The sequence below is a fragment of the Leopardus geoffroyi genome, chromosome D1 (assembly GCF_018350155.1).
Source record: "Leopardus geoffroyi isolate Oge1 chromosome D1, O.geoffroyi_Oge1_pat1.0, whole genome shotgun sequence".
Classification (NCBI taxonomy): domain Eukaryota; kingdom Metazoa; phylum Chordata; class Mammalia; order Carnivora; family Felidae; genus Leopardus; species Leopardus geoffroyi.
The window spans coordinates 48,460,771-48,478,234 of record NC_059329.1 but is presented as its reverse complement, the minus strand read 5'-3'; the positions used below and the strand labels follow the sequence as shown (position 1 = coordinate 48,478,234).

Genomic DNA, 17,464 nt, shown 5'->3' with positions numbered 1-17,464 from the left:
CCCCATGGAACAAGAGATTTATCTGCATACCCTCCTCATGGTGCCACACTGAATGTTGAATGTAGTGCCCTTCAACAAACACAAATTAAATACTACTTGAAATTTAGTAAGTAATAAGAAATCTGCAAAGTCATTACAGAAAGCTTGGTTTGACAGCTGTGTCTTTCAAGTACAGCCTTGTGAAATTATTATTCTGCAAAGGTATAAATGTGTCTCATTGATGTGGCAGATTTACTTTCCAAATAATTCTAACGTTTCAGAGCTTTACCTGAGTCTGCCATCCTCTGCTGCAGCACCACCCGGTATAATCTTCGTAATAAATATGCCAGGGTCATCTCCAATGTGGGGATTATCTGTCCCTCCAGCAATACTGAATCCCAGGCCAGAATTCCCCTGGAGAAACAATAAGTAGACATTAAATGATATGGCTGTCACCTAAACCTAGTTCCCCTTGCATCCTGTGTTATCATCTTACTACTCAAATGGAAATCAGGTGATAACAGTCTTCTATGCAAAGCTATAAAGTGCACTGTCAGCAGACAAAGGAAGGTCAGGAAAAACACTCAAATTTGTCTCTGCACTGCAAGAGGTCTAAGGGGTCTTATATTTTTGTTTCTACAAAGGACCTCATATTTTCGCTTTTAAGAAATGTTTCTGTTACATAGCAATTAAAATGATCATTACACAGTAGGAAATACAAGCTTACAAATTGTGTTATATGCAAAACTGCAAAAACATTAGTGTCAGTTGTAAATATTATACATACATATGGAAAAGAATGGAAGGAAACCAGTTACATGAAAATTGATTTGGTAGAGTAGTGAATTTGGCTGTTTTAATTTTGTTATTTCCAGCACCGTTATGCATCAAATAAATGTGTTCCTATGTAACAGGAAATGTTGACTTCAGAAGGCAGGTCTCTCTTCTACAGTTATAATAAATGTGAGATACTTTCCAGTAATAAACAGGTTTTAATTTGCAATAGACATAGGCAAGGAATGCATTACTACTGCAGAATATAAATTTGATAATTTATATTCTAATAAAGTTTTCATACTTACTCATGCAGATTATAGCAACTGACATCCAATATACATGTAACTTTCTAAAATCTGTATGTAAGACGTAATTAAAAGTCTTCCCCAAATTCACAAACCATCTTATTTATTATTTTTAATAATTTTTTAATCTCCATCTCCCTGGCTACATTATGTTTTAATATTATGTTTTCACATTATATTTTAAGCCATATTCATATACATAGGTAGTGTTTATAATTATCCATTTTAAATGGCTAAATATTTCATCAAGGTCATATATTAGCATGTATTTAACCAGTCCTCTGTCACTGGATATTTAATTTCTCTACAACCAATACAGCTTCCGAAAGTTACTATTACTTGATTAATTTCTGCTCTTGGATAAAAAATGATGAGGACTAAGAATTTAGTAGTTATCCAGAAAAATTAATTAGGACATTCAATTAGTCAGAAAAGTTCAATGTCAAGATAAGATCAGCTGTAACCTGACTGTTATATCACTGCAAATGTCCAGGTAATGTTTAGCAATTTTTATTGACTTAAATAATAAAAATTCCAGAAGGTTGTTTACACAATTGTACATTTATGTTGAAAGGCAGAAATTAATAATTCAACCATAACAACTGAAATCCCATGTCTTTATACTTCTGGCAGTTCTCTAATTCTGGTTTTCTTCAAAAAAATCCAAATCTCATTTAACAGAGATATTACTCAGTAGCAGTCATGTGGTCATAAATTTACTTAATATTCTTTAAACACCAGCTCTGTGTCTGGCATTGGACTAAGTCCTGGAACTATAGCAGTGAACATCTCAGTTTATGAGGCACACGAAGCATAAGTTCAGGGTGTAGAAGTGTCTAACAAAAGAACAAAACACAGGACCTTTCCCTGAAGGTGAAGAGCAGTTAGCAACTTTTGAAGGGGTCAGGATGGGAACTGGGGATGAGGACAGAAGGTTCCAGGCAAAGGAAGAAGATATGTAAAATCTCTGAGGTGAGAAATGGTACACTAGTTCCAAGACACAGACAAGAATTCTCAAATGAAGATAGCAAAATGAACCGGATGAGGTAAGTATTTACCATGAATGCAAGTGACTCTATTCTTGATTTTAGGTACCTATTGATGCCAGATGAGTCTATCAGTTTTGTTAGAGTACGTATTATGTGACTTTAAGGCTACAGGGAAACTAAGGCTGCAGGGAAAAAACCAGAAGATTTCTCCCTTCATGGAATTCAAGGAAGAACAGAAAAGGCAGTGATAAGCTGGCATCTGGTAATCAATACATTTTCACTGCAATGTCAACTACATTGTCATGTATATGGTTACCAGGACAGCATTTAGATGACTTATGAGGCAGTTTCTCTAAGATCTTGGGGTTTGGGAAGAAAAGAAAGGGAGATGAGTATCTTCATTGCAATGTGGGTCTAGTTCCAAGAACATCAGTTGGGGTGTATTGGTTTTACAAGAGTTGGCACCTCAGAGATAATTTCTTGAGTAAGGGGATAGGGAAAGAGGCAAGCACAGACTTGGAGGTACTCAAATGCTTACTCCTGAGAGTATACATATTTTTGGAGAGGGCATTCAAAACTTTGCCATTTGAGAAAAAATATTCACTATCTGGCTCTTAACCTAATCTTATTTCTAGCTTTACACTTTTACCTCCAGGAATGATGAACTGAGCTGCAGGCTCTTTCCTGCAGAGTCCACACTATGACTTGTCTCCTGACCTTTACTCATGCTGTTTTCTCTACCAGAAATTTTCTATCTCCCTGGCCCAATTCTTTCCATTATCTAAGATAAGGCTCACATGCACCCCAATGTTTATAGTAGCACTATCAACCTTAGCCAAATGATGGAAAGAGCCCAAATGTCCATCGACTGGATAAAGATGTGGTATATACATAAAATGCAATACTACTTGGTGATCAAAAAGAATGAAATCTTGCCATTTGCAACAATGTGGATAAAACTAGAATGTATATGCTAAGCAAAATAAGTCAATCAGAGAAAGACAAATATCATAAGATTTCACTCATATGTAGAATTTAAGAAACACAACAGATGAAAAGGAAAAGATAAGACTGAGAACGCAAGTGCATAGAAAATATTAAATGGTCATCCCAAATCCATGTCTCTGGGTAATTTAGTACTCTTTTGAGTTTTCTGTGCTTATCTACACCATGCACTATGTTATTTTGATGTTACATACTTATGAATCTATCCTTTTTTCAAACTAAGCTTGTAGAAGACAGGAACTGTGTAGCATTCATCTTTGTTTCTTGGTTCTTTCTCTGGCACATAGTATTATTCAATAAATAATTGATGAATGAATCAACAAATAAACTTACTGAGCGTATTCAAGAGTTAAAGGGAAGACTCAGAAAAGACACGGTGAAAGTCCACACTGTGGACTGTTAAGAAATACAATATAGAAGTATAAGCCATTTTATTCCATGTAGCTACAAGAATAAAAATGGAAACTCAGGTATTCAAATTGTGGCTTAGCTGAAGGACAAATGATGAGACAAAACTGTCCAGACTTTGTCAAAACCGAGCAGGGGATAAAAAATAAAAGTATTTATTTTATTGGAAGGGAGGTAGGGGCCTTCTCCTACAGAGCAGCTGCTTAGTCACTGACCATGAGGGACCTGAGCATCTTCTGAGAGGTTAAACTGAATGACTTTAAAGGATTCTTCTGGATCTTTGGCTAGATTTGTAGGAAAACTACTCTTGGCAACAAAGAAAAAGGAATACTTTAGAGGTGAAAGTTGATCACTGTTGCATTTTTAAAACTTCCATTATTAATCAATAGATCTTTGAAGTAATAGCTATGATGACAATCTAGAAACATTTAACTACTGTTTTTGGAATTGACTCTAATATGGAGAATATGGTGGCTTTGGCATCTATTAATATACATTTTCCTGCCCTCAAATCTACTTTGAGGAAAAGAATGGGTCAGGGAATCTACCATGAAAAGAGGTAGGTAGAGGCAGAGTGTAACTGGACCTGTGTACCCAGTCTCAAGGATTTCCAAAAGCAAATTTTGTGTTTCAGTTAAAACCAGTCTGCCAGCTGGGCCTGGCCAGTCCCCTTGGTTTTTTAGAGGATGTTCATCTGAATTCAGCTAAGGAAATTATTTAAAGTGTTTTCCATCTCCCCTTATTGTTCTCTCCCAGCCGTCCTTTACAGGCCTTTGCCACCAGCCAGCATTGAGTGGAGAGAGGGACAGATAAAAAGCAGCAGTGAAATTACTGCCTGCTGTTCTCCATGGCTGAATCACTCCAGCACCCTGATAATCATCACAGAGCCAGCCAGCTGCAGGGGCAGACCCCAGAACCTCTCTTTTCTGAGCAGCAATCTCTCCATGTGAACAGGCAGACCCCTGGCTGACATCCTTAGATCCTGAGAATTGTGGCTAATTAACCGAGTGTTGATACTTGACCCAGTCAATGGCAACTGTGAGGTGCCATGCTGGTGAGGGCAGTCCCTGTATAGGACTCTGGGTGGGCTGCTGTTCCCTTTCAATTGGACAGATTCCATGATTGATGAATGTGGTTGGCACAAACCTTTCTTTCTCCTGGTTCCCAAACCTCCACATTTGTTGACTCTCCCCCAAGAGCACAAGCCCGTTGCCTAGCCAAATGGCACTTCCTCCATCACTTACTATACTCCATCTCCTCTCAGGAAAAGAATCAACAAAGAGGAAAGACACTTTATCAATTAACTGATGGTTGCAAATATAAATACTATACCCTTAGAAAAGCTCCTCTTTCATTTGAAGTTATTCTTTACATGAAAATTACTCCCAAAATGGGGTTACAAAAAAGAGAAAAATAAAATTATATCGTAATGATATGCATTTACAGAATGTTCTATTTACAAAGAATTACTTTGATTTTTTAGAAGTTCCTACTTTACAGTATTGTGCGATCTGGTAATTCAATTCTAGGCATTCATCCTAAAGGAATAATCAGAGATGTGTGCAAAGATTTGTATTCAAAGCTTCATGACAGTATTATGTTTTTAATGTTAAAAACAAAACAAAACAAAGAACAACTCACAACTGGAAACAAACATCCAAACAATAGAGAAATGGTTAAAAATACTGGGGTATATATATCTGAATGTGGGACTATTTTGGAGCCATTAAAATTGTGATAATGAAAACAGGAAATGCTCAGTATATAAACGTGAGAGGAAACAAAATGTTTATGGAATTTTAATTATACTATGATCACCACTGAAAATATTCAAAGAAAATGACTTGTTTTTAACAAGAAATTAATTACTAATTAGCAATAGTCAAAGTACTTAATAATTCAAACTACCTAAGAAGGAGACTTTAAAAAAATTATGAACTCCTAATAATATACAAAACTTACATAAATACTAAAAATTCCCTTAAGGGAAATGATATTTATTGCATATTTATTGCTACACACTGACCTAGGTGTTTTATAATCCCCCATTCAGTACATACCATTTCCCTCTTTTTATACATTAAAAAACAACAACAACAACAACAACAAAAAAAACAAACAAATGAAAAACCCTGAGGCTAAGAAGAGTGAGATAACATTCTAAACACAGAAAACAAGTCAACAGTAGAATTCAGATTCAAGTCATATTTGTTAGGCTCCAAATCTGATTTTCTTTCCATTATATCACATTGCTTTTCCTGGGTTAAAAAAAAAATTAATTTGATGGTAGGTAAGTAATAAAAAATGATAATAATAATAAACCATTTTCTAGATTTTTTAAAAAGTCTAAACCACTCTTCTTTTGGTAAAGATAATTTAGCTAAAAATTCTGAATGTGGGGAAAGGGATGCTTAGGTTGCAGTAGTCAAAATTGTGAGATAAATAAAAACTAGATAAAGACTCAACCTCTTTTAACTTTTATTTTCTATTTAATTTTTTAAATGTTTATTTTATTTTATATTTGAAATTTACTTTTTAATGTTTATTTTATTTTTGCACAGAGCACAAGTGGGGAAGGGGCAGAGAGAGAAGGAGACAGAGAATCCAAAACAGGCTCTAGGCCCTGCACTGTCAGCACACTCTGACTCAGGGCTCAAACTCACAAACTGTGAGATCATGACCTGAGCGGAAGTCAGATGCTTAACTGACAGAGCCATGCAGGTGCCCTGTAAAACTCTTTTAACCTTTAAAAACCATGTCCTGTGTTGAATAATACTGAAATTTTACATAATCTGTTACCAACTCCAAGAGTCCTGTACATCCCCTTCATTCTAGGAAGAATCTATATGTTCTTTTAACTCTCTGCCCAGAATCATCAATATCCAAGTCTATTTTCTACACAGCTACTCCAGCAAAGACATTTGTTTATTTTTATTTAATATCAGTTATACAGCAAAATTATATATATATGTGTGTGTGTGTGTGTGTGTGTATATATATATATATATATATATATATATATATATATATAGTTTTTGGATATATAATCATACCTCAGCCTCTAATCTGCAAATTTCTGATATACATCTAGATTGAAAATTCCTAGTGCAAAAATTGACTAGTGATTAACATATAGAATAGTGAACAATATAAGTAGATGGAGCACAGATATAAAAAAGGCTAGAACAGACAATAGCAAATTAAAATAATCCTCAAGCTAGATACCAGAAGTAAAAATGTCACTTGATAGAAAGATACATGAGTTAGCAAATATCTTCTAAATTGTCCTGGATGATATTTTATTTTAGGCAGTAAATCTGAAATGGCACAAGGAATAAAAAGATGTCTTTTTCTCATAGACATTACTTGTTGAAAATCATTCAAAGTCTTTCTCATTTCCACAGGCCTATTCTTAGGGTATAAAGATATAAGTGTAATTCAGACATTTCTAACTATTGTTGCTTACAGTTAGCTACATAAAGATCTCCCACAAAAAAAAATCTTTTTAAACATGTCACCCAACAATCCATGTGTTTTTGAATATCATTCTTAGTCTAGGAATAAGAGATTCCTGTTTTCACTTACTTAAAACTTCTAGGAGTTGCATTCAGTATTTGCTGCCAAGGAGCTACCAGAGGTCTGTGTTTGGGGACTGGTAACTGTAGGAAAGTGTTTTCAGGGGTTGGGGGACTATAGAGAGAAAGTGGTTTCAATAAATAGGTATAAAGAAAATGCCAGTTTAAAATAGGCCCAAGAACTCATGATAAGTTAAAGGGTGATTACTATTTTTGTGAAAGAGTTTTGTTCTTAGGAGAGACATGTGGTAGAGTCTCATGAGAAGGAGGCAGGGAAGAGGCAAGGTTTGAGAGGATGACAGGGAGAGGACTCAAGCACCTCTGGGAGCTAAGGGGATGAAGCCCCTGGAACTGGAGATTGAAGGTATGAAAGAGAAAGGGAGTCCATGGGAAGCAAAATCCTGATGGAGGAGGAGAATAGGGTCTAGAGTCCAGATTCTTGAGTCCCTACCATAGATACTGGTTAAATACATGTGGTAAAACCACAGCAAGGAATACAATGGTATCACGAGATGAATATATATTTACAATACATATTCAGGTAAAGTAGAATACAATATAAGATTTACATTTTATGGGGTGTCTGGGTGGCTCCATTGGCTAGGCATCCGACTTCAGCTCAGGTCATGATCTCACAGTTTGTGGGTTTGAGCCCTGCGTTGGGCTCTGTGCTGACAGCTTAGAGCCTGGAGACTGCTTCAGATTCTGTCTCCCTCTCTGTCTGCCCCTCCCCCATGCACACACACACTCTCTCTCTCAAATAAATAAATGAACATTAAAAAAGATTTACATTTTATAATATATATGCATAGAAAAGTTTGAAAGTATATTCACCAATATATTAAAGTTTTCAATGATGTCAGAATTATAGATCTTTGGACTTTGTCATTTTGAGCAAGTCCATCTTTAATTTTCCTTATAAATATATCTTACTATAAACAAAAACACACACACTCACACACGCACTTTTATACTCACAAAATGTGATTAACCAAAGAACAGATGAGTTTGTTTTTTGAGATAGCATACCTCAGCCTTGGGTAGGGGGAGGGATAATTTTCTATCTGGGATAAGAAGGACTAAATTCTTACAAAGTATTATTTTAAGGCAGAAGAGTTATAGGGTTATTTTAAGGTGGAGGAGTAAAAAGCTGAAGGTGGTCTTAACTGATGTCTTTGCTGATACATTTATATGTCAGGATACCAAAGGGAAAGTCTAGAATGAATTTGATGACTTACATAAAACAGTAAAGGGTTGGAGTTGCACCTGTGAGGCAGGAGAAACACCTTAGGATGAGTAGAGGTCTGCTGAGCAGCTCTGAGGTGGGGCATCATCAGCATGATTATGGGATTTTCTCCCACAGCGATTAGTAATCATGAACAGTGAAAAGGAAAGGTTTGGTTGCTCTAGGGCTGAGATTTGAAAAGCAAATGTAGTTAACTCTCAAAGGAATGAGGAATGTAAATCAGAAAAGATAGAAAAGGAAGAGAATCAAGGAATACATTCAGCCTGGAAGAAGAGAAGTGGGTAAAAAAGAATGAGATCATGACAAGGTCAAAGTACAGATTTATGAGAACAGAGGATAGAAAAGGGAACAGCAGTCTGTGGACACTGGGATTTCAGGACTCAAGATTTCAGAGATCAACTGGCACTCCCTGATAGTCATGTGAGTGTGGTAAAGGTCCCATGAATGAATTAAAGTGATGATCAAGTCAGAGTACTTTGTGGCTGATACTGAAGTCTCCTTGGAATACAAAAAGAGACAAGGAGAGAGAAGAAAAAAAATGGCCAAAAATGTTCAGTGAAAGTGAGCAAAGACCTAAGGTAGAGATAAGAAGACAGGTAGAATGTGAAGCAGTATGGCAGTTACAAGAATTACAAGTAGAAGAACGAGATGCACCAAGTCCGAAGAAGAAGAAAGTGCTTAACTTGTTCAAGGAACTAAAATGAAATAGCTGTAAACTGATTAGGTAAGAAAGGGGGAGAAGAGGTTAGAGAGGGTAGCAGGGGTCAGACACAGGTGGCTCAATAGGATGGTGTAGGTTTTGTTGGTCAAGAAAATTTAAAACAGTGGAGTAACATGGTCTTATTTAGTCAAAGATTACACTAATTGCTGTTTGAAAACTTTGGAGAGAGCAAAAGGTGGTGACAGAAAGACCAAATAAAACAGCCCAGGTCATAAATTGATGGTGGCTAGATAGGCTGGAAGCAGTAGGGATGGTAAGATTTGAGACATGATCTGGAGGTAGAATTGACAGGATTTACTGTTGGTTGGAATATTCAAGGAAAGAGAAGAATCAAAGATTCTGGACAGAGATGCCATATATGAGATGTAGAGACTGTGATGTGGCTAGGGGAACTAGATTGCAAGAGGTAAATCAAGAGTTCAGTTTGGATCCTTGTAAGTTTGGGAGATCTGTTGATGTCACTGAAGTGGCAGAAAAAAAATACTGAGATCTGGAGAAAGAATGATGGAAACTGTTAGCATTCACTGAGTGCTTTCTACATGTCAGGCACTGTACTAGACCTTATAACTCCCCTTTTATGGATAGTTAAGATACTGGGAAGAAAATAAGGGAAGTAACTATAGGAATATCAGGAATAAGTTCTAGGCACAGTTAATTCCTTTGGTCCCCATAACAACTCTTTAAGGGTATATGCATATGTTTCGTGAATGCCAGACCTAGGAGTACGGGCTTTCTTAGAGAAAGCAGGTATTCTTAATAAGGAATGACCGGAAAAATATGATATTTTACCATGATTAATTCAAGGAGAGTGAAAAGGCTAAGTTAAAAATAGGCTTGGTAGAATGAGTCAGAAAGCAAGGAGAGTAATTTGGGATCAAATACAATATTTAAGCTATGAATTCTTAAGATATGATTTAGAATGTTGTCAGTTACACTCACCTACAAAACTGCCAAGTATCATGTCTCTTGTGCCCTGCAATCATATCTAGCTGAAATGCCATTAGAAGCTAATATGCACTCCTCAACAGCTCCCAGAAAGAAATGTAGCTCACGAGTCACTTGTTTACCACGTCAAGGAATCTGAGAGTCATCCTTGACTCCTGCCTGCTCATCAGTCCTTATATTTTATTAAATATCATGTCTTGTTGATTCTACCCCTAAAAACCTCAAATCCATCCAGTTCCTCCCAGTTTCTATTATCACTGTCCCAGCTTAGAATTTCATTTGTTGTCCTCATTGCTCTTCTGTTTTCCAGGCCTAACTAATTTCACACTATTTTCATGGTAAAATGTGCTCAAAATAGCAGATCTCAAATTCAAATAGCTATTAAGGCAGACAACACATATAAGAGAGTGAAATGGGCCCAGGAGAGGTAAAACAATAGAGCAAGAGTGTGGTTAAATGGCAAGTGATCTCCATACTGGGAATAAAATAAGAAGTGGGGAATGAGCATATTATTTTACCTAAAGGGAAGAGGTTCTCTTTAGCTCTTGAATTTCTGCCATTCTAGAATGGGGGTCTAATGTTGAAAGATTGTTCTCCCCTCCTTACAGAAATCAGGAATCAAATTTTCTTAAGTGAAATATCAAATTTTAAATGTTAGAGAATTATTAAATTGAAATACATATATATGTCTGGGTCAGTTATGCTCCCTATAATTGGCAGTTCGTGAGGCACATTCCATAGTTGTCACACAGTTCAAGCCAGTGACTAAAGGAATATATACACAAATGAGAGAGATGATCTAAGGGTAACTGCTTTTTAAATTGTTCACTACTTGTTTCTATATAGTCTTATATACCCCTTGGAAGCATATAAAGCAAAATGCCTGGAAGTAGGTCCCCACTATCCTCTTCATCCTCCTCTGTATTATTCTGTGCCTGGGTCACAATTTTATTATTACACATAGCACACTATATTATACTTGTTTACATGTTTACCTTCCCGGTTCTACTTTGAGCACCAATTCAAAGTATTAAAACTAAGTTATTCAATTCCTGTGCCAGAATAATATAGTACCTATATGTGAAAAGAATTGAATAAATTTTTGCATGAACTAAACTGACCTGCTTCCTCTGCCAAGAACACTTCTCTTCTTCTCTTGTTGAATTGCCATTGAAACATCAAAATTCATCTCAAATCCTATCTGATATTTTCTCCAATTGCTTCAGGCAGATGTGATTGCCCTTTCCTCTGTGATTCCACATGACTTCATTCAAATTGTGAGTAAGACCATAGAGTTATTTATATATGTGTCTATCTTCCTCTAAATTCTTAGCATCTGGAGGACAGGGGCCACACTATATTTGCATCTAGCTCTTAATCCAATTCCTGGTGACAGCAAATGCTCAATAAATGACTACTGAGTTAAACAAAATGGAAGAATACTTAAAATAATTTGTATGAATGAGCTAATAAGGAAAGGTTAGGCGAAAGGGGTTATTTGGTTTTAATGTAAGAGGGCTAAAGGTTGAGTTGCCTGATTAACTCTGGTATTTGAATGCCTACAATGTGCTCAACATTGTGTCAGATTGTGATAACAACAACAACAACAACAACAACAAAGATGCAATCCTTGTTTTCAAAGAGCTTACAGTCTAGTTGGGGAGATGTGCCACATACAAAAGAACAGTGTGAGTGTGGCACAATATTTCAAATTTGTCTTTGTCTCTTTTCTCCCTGAACGTTGTCAACATTTTCCAAGTTCTGTTGATTCTATCTCTTGAGTATCTTTTATTTTCACCTTTTATTTCTAGTCCCACTGCATCTATCCTAGTTAATTTCCTCATTTCCTATTTTCCAGAATATTGCAAAATGCCATGAATGATCACTTTATACACCATTTCTTTTGATTCATTGTACTTCAAAGTGTAATTTTCCCATTTTCTCTGAAATCAACAATTTGCATGTTCTACTTTTTTCTATTCCACATCTTTGAAAACAATCTTATTCTTTTCATTCTTTACTGAATCATGAGCATTTTTTGTTAAAATGTTAAAAGGCTGATATATATCAATATATATAGATAGATATAGATAGATATAGATATAGATATAGATATAGATAGATATAGATATAGATATAGATATAGATATAGATATAGATATAGATATAGATATAGGTATAGATATATAGAGAGTGATATATAGTGATATATATACATAGAGTGATATATATATATATATATATATATATATATATATATATATATATAGTGTCTAGTATTTCCTGGCAGTATGGTAGGTGCTCACTTGTTACAGCCATATAACTCTCCTTTGAAATAATCTTGGAAATAACTGATTGTAACTCTGACAAAACAAGCCTTCAACCTATACCCCTACCTCTACCTGTACCAATCTTGACGAGGTCAAGAGGGATGGAAATGAGCGCTTGCTATCATCTATGGGCATCACTGTCTTGCAATAGATTAAGAAAACAAGCTCTAGAATCATTCCTGATATGTTTAGATCCTATTTCTGCCACTTCTTACCTGTCATCCTGAGCAATTCTCTGAAGTTCTCTCATTTATATTATTCGCTAGAAAAAAAGGAATAATAATACCTTTGGACTGGTTATAAACTAGGAATACTCAAATGTTCTCAATATTAAAAACATTTTTACAATAATAAAATGTTATTTTCCTTTCTCCATGTGTTTACTTTGCACTGATGGTGCAAAAGCAATGGGGGTAAAACTATTCATGCCTTAGCACAAATTAAGGCAGTGGCACCAAAATGTACTAGTAATCATTGAATTCTTTCTTAACTGTATGCTCATAACAAAAATTGTTAGTTTTAATTAAGAATATCTCTGATGAAACAGTGCAGATTATTATTACTATTAATTTATTTTTAAAGATCTTGACTTTTGAGTGCATACAGTTGTGATATTCTGCATGATGAAATGAGAGAGATGCCTCTGTGGTGTGTTGCATATAGTTTTCCCAGGGGAAAAAAAAAGATTGTATGATGTATTTAAGTTGCAAGTAAGCTAACCACATTTTCATTGAATACCATGTTTACTTGAGAGAATAACTGATAAACAAGCTATGATTATTTAGTCTTGGATATTTGGCAAAATGTTTTGAAAACTAAGGAAGTGACCTTGTTTCTTCAGGGAAACATCTGATGGTATTTGTTGTCAACAATAAAGTTCAACTTTTCAAGCAAATATTAGAATTTGGAAACCTTGCGTCCATCACCATGAGCATGACAACTTTCCAAACATCAAAGGCTTTTCTGATGAGATGGGTGTTAATATTAACAAATAGGATTCTTTTGATATTTCATAATGAAAAAAGTCAACATTTGGAGGGTCTGTATGAATATGACATTATAAACCCATATTTGTGGTAAAAGGTCTATTTAAAGTATAAGACAGATGAATAAATTTCAGAACAACATTGTACAAAAAGTTTATCAAAATGGTTTCAGATTCCACATTGAAATTAACCTTTAAAAAATTTTCCTTTGCCAAGTCTTAGTGTAGTGTCAAAGAATATCCACAATTATTTGAAAAGGCTATAAAAACATTTCACTTTTCTCCATTCATATATCTGTGAAATCACATTTTCCTCATTTACTTCAACTAAAACAACGTGCATATCGATTAAACACAGATGAAAGATAACAGAATATAGATGTTAGATTAAGCCAGACATAAAAGAAATTTGAAAAGTGTAAAATAATGCTAATCTTCCTGATAATTCTTTTTGCTTTGAAAAACATGGCTATTTTTAATAAAAAGCTACTATGTTTACATGTAACAGGTTATTACTTATAAATTACCTAATACATATTTAAAAAATTTTCAGTTTTAATGTCTAATATAATACATATTGATAGTTAAAATGCATATAAACAATATAGGAGTCACCAACTCCAGTGAAAGGGGTCATAAAACAAAACGTTTATTAAGAACTGCTGTTGTACACTGTTGGTGGGAATGCAAACTGGTGCAGCCACTCCAGAAAACAGTGTGGAGGTTCCTCAAAAAATTAAAAATGGATCTACCCTACGACTCAGCAATAGCACTACTAGGAATTTATCCAAAGGATACAGGAGTGCTGATTCATAGGGGCACATGTACCCCAATGTCTACAGCAGAACTTTCAACAGTAGCCCAATTATGGAAAGAGCCTAAATGTCCATCAACTGATGAATGGATAAAGAAGATGTGGTTTACATATGCAATGGAATACCAGTTGGTAATGAGAAAGAATGAAATCCTGCCATTTGTAACTATGTGGATGGAAATGGAGGGTATTATGCTAAGTGAAATACGTCAGTCAGAGAAAGACATATCGTACATTTTCAGTCATATGTAAAACATATATAAAAAACTTTCAGTCATATGTAAAAAACTTGAGAAACTTAACAGACCATGGGGGAAGTGAAGGGGGAAAAAGAGTTTCAAACAGAGATGGAGGCAAACCATAAAAACTCTTAAATACAGAGAACAAACTGAGGGTCATGGAAGGGCTTGGGGGAGAGGGGGAAATGGGTGATAGGCATTGAGGTGGGCACTTGTTGGGATGAGCACTGGGTGTTGGATGTAAGCGATGAATCATGGGAATCTATCCCCAAAAGAACACACTATATACAATGTATGTTAGCCAACTTGGCAAAAAGTTATATTTTTTTAAAAAAAGAACTGCTGTTGTAAACAGTCCATGAGATAATTGTCACAAAGAACTTAACATGGTACACTATAAGGGCTCCAAAATTGCCAATAAGCCTATCAGACACTGGGTGCTCAGTAAGTGTTAGCCGGGTTAATATCTAAATACTATAGCTTTTGTAGGGGGCAAAATAATCTTAAGTCATGAATACTTGTTTCCTCTTGATACACTCTTTTCCTTTCATTCTCCCAACCATAAAGGTTCAAATTCAATTTCATTTCTTCCTTGGGGGTTTTGTGTTTGCTTTCATATTTCCTTCCAGGATTCTTACATCTTTGTTATTCTTCAGAAGTCAGTTTACGTGTTACTACCTCAAAGGAGCCTTCTTTGACCACTAATAAACTCCTCGCCACCACCACTATATAGCACTCTCCATCTATCACCCTGCTTTCTTCCTACCATTTATCACCAGCTGAATTTATTTTATTTGTTATTTATTAATTGTTTGGCTCGCCAACTAGAGTGTAAGCTGTAGAAGGCAGGGACTCTTCTGTTGTGTTCACCACTATTCTGTATTCTCAGTTCCTAGAATAGGGCCAGGCACATACACAACCATTCAAGAAATATATGTTCAAGAAACGAGTAACTGGGGCACTTGGGTGACTCAGTTGGTTAAGTGTCAGACTCTTGATTCAGATCAGGTCATAGTCTCATGGTCTGTGAGCTAGTGCCCTGTGTCAGGCTCTGTGTTGACAGCTCAGAGCCTGCTTTGGATTCTCTCTCTCTGTCCCTCCCCCTGCTCACGTGTGTGCTTTTCCCCTCTTTCTCTCAAAAACAAACAAACAAATAAACACACTTAAAAAAAAAAGAAATGAGTAATTCAAACAAACAATCAAACATTGTAATACAGTAGGAAGAGTACAAGTTTTAGAGCTGATAGACCTGGTTGATCTCCTGACTTTATTTACTAAGTGTGCAACTTTGGGCTAGTTCTGTAATTCCTCTGGGTTTTAGTTTCCTCATTTCAAAACAGTGACTGTTAGACTGGTGCAAAGAATGTTTTCATGTGTAAGGCATCCACTATTGTTTGATACATAAAGTGTACTCAATAAAAATTATATCCCTTCCCACCCAATCTGGATACTTGCTACGTGCACAAGTACTGTTTAAGTCCTTGACACCACAGAGTTTACAGTCTTGTGGGGAAATAGGATATACAGACATAAAATGACACTGAATGTCAGTGTATGTTCAGTAGCAAAGGAATACCAGAGGGAAAAAAGTAATTTCCATTGGCTCCCTACTGCCTGGACAATAAAGGCCAACTTCGTTTAGCATAGCATTCATGGCATTTCATGACTGGACTCTATCTTGCTTTTCAACCCTCATTTCTCACTATTGTCTTCCAGTTAGGAACCATCCTGATCAACTCTATTGCTCACTTTGCTTTGTATGGATGGTCATGAGAAACCTTGTAGCTTTGCCTGCTGGCTCTCCCTGTCCTTATATTTAAATTCTGCCAACCCAGGGCCTGGAGCAATTGCTACTTGCTCTGGGACTGATCTCACACCAATCCACTCCTCACAATTGGAAGCAACTGTTCCCTCTTCTAAGGTCCCAGAGCAGGTGGTTACCCCCTCCTTAGGCACTTTCCACTCCCTACTTTGAGTTTGCAATGTGTGTATGTGTGTGTGTGTACATATTTGTTATATACATATATATATATATATATATATATATCGCATATATATATGTGCTATATATATATATATCACATATATATGTGCTATATATATATATATATATATATATATATGTATGTTATATATATATACACACACACACACATACATACATATACTTATTTGTTAGCCTCACCTTCATGAACATGAGGTCAGCACTTGTTTCTGGTTTATCTTTGTCATCCCACATCATAAATGCCTCCAAAATAGTTAGAGATAGTGAGATAAATGAACGATTGAATTTAAAATGAAGAAAAAAGAAGTGGAAGACTGTTTTCTACTGGGGTCCTTCATTTTAAGACTGTGCTCTTCCACTTAGATTATGTCTGTTTTACAGTGCTATAGATTAGCGATGGCAAATTGTTTTTATATCTTGTGCCAATCCCAATGGACTATGAAGTCTTCCTGGAGCACTGAGTTGAAAAAGCTCTTAAGGTATAATACTCAGGCTGGCATGGAAAAGTCCACTAAAATTACACAAAAGTACACTATTTGCATGGTGTAATCACACATTACCTTTTATTGGCCAGGTTGTTTAATAATTTTTACTCTTTGTTTTTAAAGTTTATTTAATTATTTTGAGAGAGAGAGAGAGAAAGAGAAGGGGAGGAGGAGAGAATCCCAAGCAGTCTCCACAAAGTCAGCACAGAGCCCAACTTGGGGCGTGAACTCACAAATTGTGAGATCACGACCTGAGACGAAATCAGGAGTGGGATATTTAACTGACTGAGCCACCCAGGCATCCCTCATAACTTCTACTGTAACAATATTGCTTTGATCAGAGCTTTTTGAGAACCAAGTCCTGTATTACAAAGTGCTGAACATAATGGTTCTCCTTAGCTTTTGAATAATGTTTAACCTTCTTTACTCTGCCCACAGAAACCCTTTATGATCTGTCCTTAATTTCTTCTCGTCCCATCTCCCCCCATTCCTCCTCTCTCCCTTTATTCTTATACTCTCCCAAATACAACCATGCCTTTTCCATCTCCATGCCTTCCTCTGGCCCCTATTCATCTAAACTCAGCTCAAGCATCATCCTTCCTGTAAATCTTGTGTGACTCACCAGTTGGGTTTAGGTGGTAGGCTTTTCTTGTGCT

The 17,464-nt window shown here is 35.9% G+C and overlaps 1 protein-coding gene across 29 annotated transcripts in view; it reads right to left on the bottom strand.

Annotated features, from left to right (window-relative positions):
• Positions 1–17,464, bottom strand: part of DLG2 (discs large MAGUK scaffold protein 2) — a 2,060,218-nt gene that overhangs the window by 583,179 nt on the left and 1,459,575 nt on the right. For all 29 annotated transcript variants that reach the window (XM_045483773.1, XM_045483776.1, XM_045483777.1 and 26 more), the window contains one exon: positions 269–393. In XM_045483773.1, coding sequence (XP_045339729.1) covers positions 269–393 — 125 coding nt within the window. The remainder of the gene's footprint in view (positions 1–268; positions 394–17,464) is intronic.